This window comes from Bison bison, unplaced genomic scaffold (assembly GCF_000754665.1).
Source record: "Bison bison bison isolate TAMUID 2011002044 unplaced genomic scaffold, Bison_UMD1.0 scf7180017864291, whole genome shotgun sequence".
Taxonomy (NCBI): domain Eukaryota; kingdom Metazoa; phylum Chordata; class Mammalia; order Artiodactyla; family Bovidae; genus Bison; species Bison bison.
The window spans coordinates 1,866,111-1,874,746 of NW_011494863.1; the positions used below are offsets into that span (position 1 = coordinate 1,866,111).

Sequence of the window (8,636 nt, forward strand, 5' to 3'; positions counted from 1 at the left end):
GTATAAAATTACTGGAAAATGCAAGAAATGGCACACTGATTATTAGACTTAACGCCTCAGATTTGGACGAGGGTTCAAACGGCCACATTCTTTATTCCTTTGCAACTGATGTTTCCTCTAATACAGAAGCCTCTTTTCGCATAGATTCAAACAGCGGAGAAATAAGAGTAAATGGGAAAATAGATTTCGAAGAAACTAAATTATGGAAACTTCAAATAGAAGCAGTTGACAAGGGAAATCCTCCAATGTTTGGTCACTGCACAGTCTTGATAGAAGTCTTGGACATCAATGATAATGCTCCGGAGTTACTAGTGACGTCACTGTTGCTTTCTATTCCAGAGGATGCTCCACTAGGGACCGTCATCACTCTAATCAGTGTAACCGACCGTGACGTAGGTAGCAATGCCCAGGTGACCTGCTCACTAACACCACATGTCCCCTTCATACTGGTGTCCACCTTCAAGAATTACTATTCGCTAGTGCTGGACAGTTCCCTGGACAGAGAGAAAGTGTCAGAATATGCTTTAACACTGATCGCGAAGGACAGGGGCTCGCCTTCCTTGTCCACCACGGCTAGCGTGTCCGTGGAGGTGGCCGACGTAAACGACAACGCGCCCGTGTTCGCGCAGCCCGAGTACACGGTGTTCGTGAAGGAGAACAACCCGCCCGGCTGCCACATCTTCACCGTGTCTGCGCGAGACGCAGACGCGCAGGAGAACGCGCTGGTGTCCTACTCGCTGGTGGAGCGGCGGGTGGGCGAGCGCGCGATGTCGAGCTACGTGTCGGTGCACGCGGAGAGCGGCAAGGTGTACGCGCTGCAACCGCTGGACCACGAGGAGCTGGAGCTGCTGCAATTCCAGGTGAGCGCGCGCGATGCGGGCGTGCCGCCCCTGGGCAGCAACGTGACGCTGCAGGTGTTCGTGCTGGACGAGAACGACAACGCGCCTGCGCTGCTGCCGCCCGGGTCTGGCGGAGGACCCAGCGCGCTGAGCCAGGTGGTGTCGAGGTCCGTGGGCGCGGGCCACGTGGTGGCGAAGGTGCGCGCGGTGGACGCAGACTCGGGCTACAACGCGTGGCTGTCGTACGAGCTGCAGCTGGCGGCGGGTGGCGCACGCAGCCCGTTCCGCGTGGGGCTGTACACCGGCGAGATCAGCACGACGCGCGCTCTGGACGAGGAGGACGCGTCGCGCCAGCGCCTGCTGGTGCTGGTGAAGGACCACGGCGAGCCGGCGCTGACGGCCACGGCCACCGTGCTGCTGTCGCTGGAAGACAGCGGCCAGGCGCCCAAGGCCTCTTCGCGGGCGTTGTCTGGTGTAGCTGGCGCAGAGACGGCGTTAGTGGATGTGAACGTGTACCTGATCATCGCCATCTGCGCAGTGTCCAGCCTGTTGGTGCTTTCGCTGCTGCTGTACACGGCGCTGCGGTGCTCGGCGCCGCCCGGTGAAGGCGTGTGCGGGCCGATGAAGCCCAGGCTGGTGTGCTCCAGCGCGGTGGGGAGCTGGTCTTACTCGCAGGAGAGGCGACAGAGGGTGTGCTCTGGGGAGGGGCCGCCTAAGACCGACCTCATCGCCTTCAGTCCTAGTGTTCCCCCAAGTTTGAATTCTGGAGATATTGGAGACCAACAGGAGTTTTGCGAGAATGTAAGTACAGTAATTCTGGGACGTATCATGCCTATTAATGTCAATCACGTAGTAGTTCACCAACAAATTACTACAAGTCCATTGCTTGAAATATTTGTTGTCTTTTTCTTGTGATGGTTTATTCTAAAGCACAATGGAAGTCCAGTCATTTTTATTTCTTTTCACCACAATCTTCTTAAACACACTTGAGAATATTATTTAGTTGTTGGAAATAATAATAATAGTAATAATGAAGTAGACTGTCACACCTTCCTGTAAATGAGCAAGGCTAAGTCAGCCAAGAAGGAAAGTATCACTGATGGAAATGGAGCATGTGGGTGAGGCTCAAATATTCTACTTCTCAATTTTGCAGTAAGTTCATTCTTCCTGTTCATTTTTTATTCTATATTATTTGGTGCCCTCCAATAATGTTTGTGCCTTCAAATTTTCCATAATAATGCATAGTTCCATAATTTGGTTAATTTGAGTTTAAACATGGTAGAATTCTTACCTTTCTATAAATTTGTGTATTACTGTCAGGCATGGGCTGTTAAGGTGGCTTAATTTTATAAATAATTTCATTTCTTTATAATCAATAGCATGCTTCTTTCATAAAGTAGGTAGAATTTTAGCCTTTCTTTTGGGTATGATTTTAGTTTTTTGCCTTTAATTCCTTCATGATTTAAACTCCCTTTCTTCATAGTCTTCAAATGCTTGAGATATACAAACTAAATTTTTTTCTAATATAATGATGGGTTTGCTAATTGCCCAATAGCTTGCTGCTCTCCTCCACATTAATTTGTTGATTTTTATTTGGAAGATTTATTTGAGCATTTATTATACTTCTATTTCTTGCATTCATGGTACCTATAATGAGGCTGTGGGAAAATTCATACTCCTTTGTCCTTTGAGTTTCAAACATGTCTTCTCGTACTTGCAGAACTGTGATACTTCTGTCCATGTTCACCAAGCAGCTTGGACTTCAAAATAACATTGCTTTAAATAACTTAAGCCTAATAATCATGGAATATCTATAAAGGCACTTCCACTTGACAATGGTGCTGTTGACAACATTTCAAAATTTAACATTGTGTACTTAAATTTTTTTTAAACATTGTGTACTTTAGATACGTTTGATACAAATTTTTTTTTTGCTCCAATGCTATATTCATGTGAATGGTTTTCCCTAAAGAGGTCACAGAGAACTTGAAATTAGAGCTGTAAGGGTGTGAATCAAATAATGTGGAAGTTGATTTTGTTCTTTTTGGCTTAATTGTGCAAACTAGAGATTCTTTAATTGTATGGTATGGAGAAATAAATTATATATGATATATTTACATGTAGGTGGAGAACCACATTATAGATAGGGTAAAGTTAATAGAAATTCTGAGATAGCTATTTTCTACCCAGAAAGTAGGATGATTTCCATAAAGATGAACATTAGGAAATCTTCAGAAAAGGAAAAGTCATATCTTGGTTTATGGCACTGGAATCTTCTTTATCCACAGCTACAGAGTACACGAGTCAAGGATACAACATTGGTCACTAACTATAATCAACCACCACTATTTGAGATATTTCTATTTGTAAGATATCGTATAAAGGGCTTAAATAATAATTTTATTTAAATCTTACAGCAACTTGTAAAGTACATTCAACTATCCAAGTTCTAAAGATTAGATAAGAGATGGTGAGATGCTTGTCTGTCTTGTCCATTGCCATCCAGTTAATATATGATGGAGATGATATTCAAATGCACATCTCTTAAAGAGCCATTCTTTTATTAACTGTACAACTTTTTAGAGTAAATCTTTCATCTAATGTTCAGTTGTGCAGTTGTGTCTGACTCTGTGCAACCCCATGGACAGCAGCATACCAGGCTTCCCTGTCCTTCACAGTCTCCCAGAGTCTGCTTAAACTCATGTCCATTGAATTGCTGATGCCATCCAACCATAGCTCTGGCTGGAAAAATCAAGCACAAGCTGTATACATGTTAATTCTCCTGTTTTACTTAGGAAAAAACCTCCATGATTATTTTCATGATTATAGTATAGTGAAGTCGCTCAGTCGTGTCTGACTCTTTGTGACCCCATGGATTGTAGCCTACCAGGCTTCTCCGTCCAAGGGATTCTCCAGGCAAGAATACTGGAGTGGGTTACCATTTCCTTCTCCAGGGGATCTTCCCGACCCAGGGATCGAACCCAGGTCTCCTGCATTGGAGGCAGACTCTTTAACTTCTGAACCACCAGGGAACAATACCATAACTGAGGTAGGAATTAAGATTTTTTTTTTTATGTTGGTAAGTGATTCTTTTCTCAGAATGTTCATGGTCATCATAATCATTTGTCTTAGTCAATGCCATATTGAGATAGGAGATTTACATTATTAATAATTAAGGGTTGTCCAATAAGCACTGTTAATCACTTGTTTGGAAGTGATATAAATAAGCAAAATCATTTAATATATAAGGAAAAGCAGAAGACTGTGCTCTGCTACAGTCTTGCAGAACACCAAACCCAAATTATATATATATATATGTATATATGTATATATATGTGTATATATATATATACACACATACATACACACACGCATACTTATCCTTTTTATACTAATACAACAATAATTATGTTTTGACACATATATGTGGTAATATGATTATTTCTTGGATCCTAAATACCAGTGAAGGATCAGTAAGTGTTTCCAAAATTGTATACTTCAGTAATAGCTTTAAAGGTGTATATTCCCCATAAAAATCTTTGAACATGTGTGGGTCTTTCTTTCTTCTTCAGTCTTACTGTTGCCTGAGAGACTGTGCCAATTGAACAAATAATCTGTTATCAAATAACTGTATATTTCAGTGAGTCATGATAGCACAGAGTGAACATCACTGTTTATGTTCTGTAGTTTTGTAGATTCAATGCTGAATGGTACTTCTAATCCATTAATTTTGAAAAACCTACTGGTTTCCAAGAGTGGCTTCAAGATTTATTTTTGGTTCTATGTTTTCAATAAATAGTAGTACTAGATATATTATGGAATATTAGTGGATGATGAGGACTGGCAGAACATACTTGACTAGCAGGACATACAGCTGGAATTTAAGACTAACCATATTGATTTTGAAAAGGTCAGGGTCAAAGTTCCTTAGTCTTTTCAGTCAATCTTACAAAATCAATGTTAACTATATAGATGCGATTTCTTGGCACCAGCCTATTACCAGATCTCAGGCCCATTCCCAAAGATGAGTTCAAAGATACAATAATCTATTCTATAGGAGCTAGTTGAGATGATGAAATCTGAAGTATCATAGACAAAATGCAAAAGATGTGACATTGGTTCATATGATATATCCAACTCTTTTATGACTTGGTAGTCTTCCAGTGTCACTTAATATACTTGTGTAACATCTGGTTTGAATTTAGACATGTAATATAATCTCTCAGATAAACTTTCTCATATTTATTTCTCTACCTTTAAAAACTTCACATTGCATGTAACATCTCAATCTCAAGTTTACTTAGGGAAGTGGTTGGAAGTCCGTTGCTTCTTTCTTCTGCCAAATCTGACAGGCTTCAAATATCATGTTAGATCTACTGTTCTCTAGCCTAATGGTATACTTTGAAAATAGGCCTGTTTGACTGGTTGTTTTCTATTAATAGATGCATAACAGAATTCAGTGTCACAAACGGTCATTAGTCTGTTTTGTTAGTTTTTTAAGAAGGAATTTTAAATTTACTTTAAAGACAGTTCTAGCAGAATAATAATGTTGGGAAAAGAACAAATTTGAAATAAATGAAACAAGATTTGAAATTAGCAATAGAACATATGTGTGTATTCAAGATAAAAGAAAATGTTAACAATACAAATACTAGCAATTTTTTCACTGTAGTATTTTTAGATTGGATATGAACCATCAAAACTGTACAACAAAATACTCAAGCTAGAGTGATATTTATCCTGAATCACTTTCTTCTCTCAGCTTTCACTGTACCCTTTTTTCCTTCCTCAAATCTCAAAGTAATATGAAACAATAAAGGACAAGTAACTAAATTACAACTTCAGGCAATGAAAATTCATCAGTTCCAATTTTCTAGTTGATATTTTATGAAATTGAATTTCTATTAACACTAAGGTCATTTAGCTTTTGGTTAAATCGATCATTTTCTATTTTCTTTAGCACAATATTAGGCACTTAGAGGCAAAGTGTTTAAAAATAATTTCCCTTATTTTGGATAAACTTACAATCTCAAACCCAGAATTTTTTAAAAGAAGAAATTGGTCAGCTATTTTCATTACTATATCTTGATAAATATATAAAAGCCAGTGTTGTTGAGTGGAAATACCAATATGGCACAGAAGTTTTCATGGCAATTTTTATGTCATTGAATGGTAAAAAAGTTCAGTATGAAAGAAGTAGTCTTTCATATACTGACACCATTACATAAAGTAACAAAGTAATCATTTTGATAACCTGTTATTATATTGTTAGCAATGCAGCTTACATGAGAAATCATATATGCCAAATATAAATTTTATTTACATCAATAGACTTTTCTCTTGTGAATTCCATGTCTTAAATCACCAAATTTGAACTATATTTTTGTTTTTCTTGTTGTTCTTTACTGGATATAAAGTTTCTTGTAACAGGAACACAATTAAATGTAAATAACAACAAAGAATTAGAACTAATGAAAAATATAAATAGAAAGCAAGTACGAATAGTGCACATAGATAAAAATACAATATGTAGGCCTAAAGACTAAAGAATTGTTATTAAAGCTTCAAATTTGTCTTTGAGTTTCCTAGCAGCTGAAGTAACAAGGGAGACTAGAAGTAAAACAATTTTTATATGAGTAAATGCATGCCTCTTTTTTCATAAGGCTGCCTATAGAATTGACTCTCTCTCTCTCTCTCTCTCTCTCTCTCTCTCTCGGTGTGTGTATACGTGTAGATAAGTAAAAGCACTCTAAATCAAACATATGAACAAACAGTTTGGTTTGACGTTAATCAAGAAAAAAACCGCCATTTTCCATATACCATCAATTTCAATATGACTTAAAATCTGAATGTTCCACAAATAGGCACTTTGGAAATACGATTTGGGGGACAAAATAGCTTGAAACACATGAACTTATTTTTTTCTCTTCAAGTAAAATTCTATGGTGTTGAATGTAGGGTACAATACTCACAATTTCAGGCACAAGGTGTCGCTCTTTACTTGGAGGAAGTAGTTGATTCAAGGGTTAGTCTGAGCTGCCAGAAACTCCCCATTTAAAGACTCTGTCATGCCGGATGCTACCGTTAAAGGATCCTTTGAAACTTCTCAAAGATTCAGCAAGATATTTCACCCGGAACTGGAGTCTATGGTACTGTAAGTGTAAAGTATCGTATTTTGGAAGTCAGTATATGAGATGTCCGCGACTCAAAGAAGTGGATTGGGCAATGGGCGACTGCTGCTGTCGCTTCTGCTCCTCGCAGCTTGGGAGGCAGGGAGCGGCCAGGTCCACTACTCCGTCCCTGAAGAAGCCAAACACGGCACCTTCGTGGGTCGCATCGCCCAGGACCTGGGACTGGAGCTGGCGGAGCTGGTGCCGCGCCTGTTCCGGGTGGCGTCCAAAGGCCGCGGGGATCTTCTGGAGGTAAATCTGCAGAATGGCATTTTGTTTGTGAATTCTCGGATCGACCGGGAGGAGCTGTGCGGACGGAGCGCGGAGTGCAGCATCCACCTGGAGGTGATCGTGGACCGGCCGCTGCAGGTGTTCCATGTGGAGGTGGAGGTGAAGGACATTAACGACAACCCGCCCGTGTTCTCTCTCAGAGAACAAAAGCTGCTGATTTATGAATCTAAACAACCTGACTCTCGTTTTCCTCTAGAGGGAGCTTCTGATGCGGATATAGGAGAGAATGCTCAATTGACCTACAGACTAAGTAAAAATTATTACTTTTCTTTAGAATTACCAATAAATAGTAAGCCGACTAAAAAACTGTCACTAACGTTAAAGAAGTCTCTAGACAGAGAGAAAACTCCGGAATTTAATTTACTACTGACAGCTGCAGATGGAGGGAAACCCGAGCTCACTGGCACTGTTCAACTCTTCATCCGCGTCTTGGATATTAATGACAATGATCCGGAATTTGAACAATCAGAATACAAAGTGAGATTGATGGAAAACGCAGCTAAAGAAACTCTTGTGATACAGTTAAATGCCACAGATCAAGATGAAGGAGTCAATGGGGAGGTAACATACTCCTTAATGTCAATTAAGCCCAATGGAAAACCTTTATTTACACTAGATGAAAATAACGGAGAAGTGAAGGTCAATGGAACTTTAGACTATGAAGAAAACAAGTTTTATGAAATTGAAGTACAGGCCACAGATAAGGGGAATCCCCCAATGGCAGGTCACTGTACAGTCTGGGTTGAAATCTTAGATGCCAATGATAACTCCCCTGAAATCACTGTCACTTCCCTGTCTCTACCAGTACGAGAGGACACTCAGCCAAGCACTGTCATCGCGCTGATCAGTGTATCTGATCGAGACTCTGGTGCCAATGGACAGGTAATCTGCTTTCTAACGCCCAACGTCCCCTTCAAGATCGTGTCCACGTTCAAGAACTATTATTCACTAGTGCTGGACGGCACCCTGGACCGTGAGAACGTGTCTGTCTATAAGTTAGTGGTGACAGCGCGGGACGGGGGCTCGCCTTCGCTGTCCGCCACCGCCAGCATGTCCGTGGAGGTGGCCGACGTGAACGACAATGCGCCCGCGTTCCCGCAGCCCGAGTACACGGTGTTCGTGAAGGAGAACAACCCGCCCGGCTGCCACATTTTCACCGTGTCGGCGTGGGACGCTGACGCTCAGGAGAACGCTCTGGTGTCCTACTCGCTGGTGGAGCGGCGGGTGGGCGAGCGCGCGCTGTCGAGCTATGTGTCGGTGCACGCGGAGAGCGGCAAGGTGTACGCGCTGCAACCGCTGGACCACGAGGAGCTGGAGCTGCTGCAGTTCCAGGTGA

General features: G+C 41.3%; 2 protein-coding genes across 2 annotated transcripts in view; both read left to right on the forward strand.

The window, feature by feature from the left end:
- LOC104996361 (protocadherin alpha-4-like) overlaps nucleotides 1-6,742 on the forward strand; it is a 7,590-nt gene extending 848 nt beyond the window's left edge. Inside the window, exons 2-3 of the mRNA XM_010850621.1 lie at nucleotides 1-1,640; nucleotides 6,704-6,742. Coding sequence (XP_010848923.1) covers nucleotides 1-1,640; nucleotides 6,704-6,742 — 1,679 coding nt within the window. The remainder of the gene's footprint in view (nucleotides 1,641-6,703) is intronic.
- Nucleotides 6,743-7,019: 277 nt separating this feature from the next.
- LOC104996362 (protocadherin alpha-11-like) overlaps nucleotides 7,020-8,636 on the forward strand; it is a 5,982-nt gene continuing 4,365 nt past the window's right edge. Inside the window, exon 1 of the mRNA XM_010850622.1 lies at nucleotides 7,020-8,632. Within this exon, the coding sequence (XP_010848924.1) occupies nucleotides 7,034-8,632 (1,599 nt within the window). The 5' untranslated portion in view covers nucleotides 7,020-7,033. The remainder of the gene's footprint in view (nucleotides 8,633-8,636) is intronic.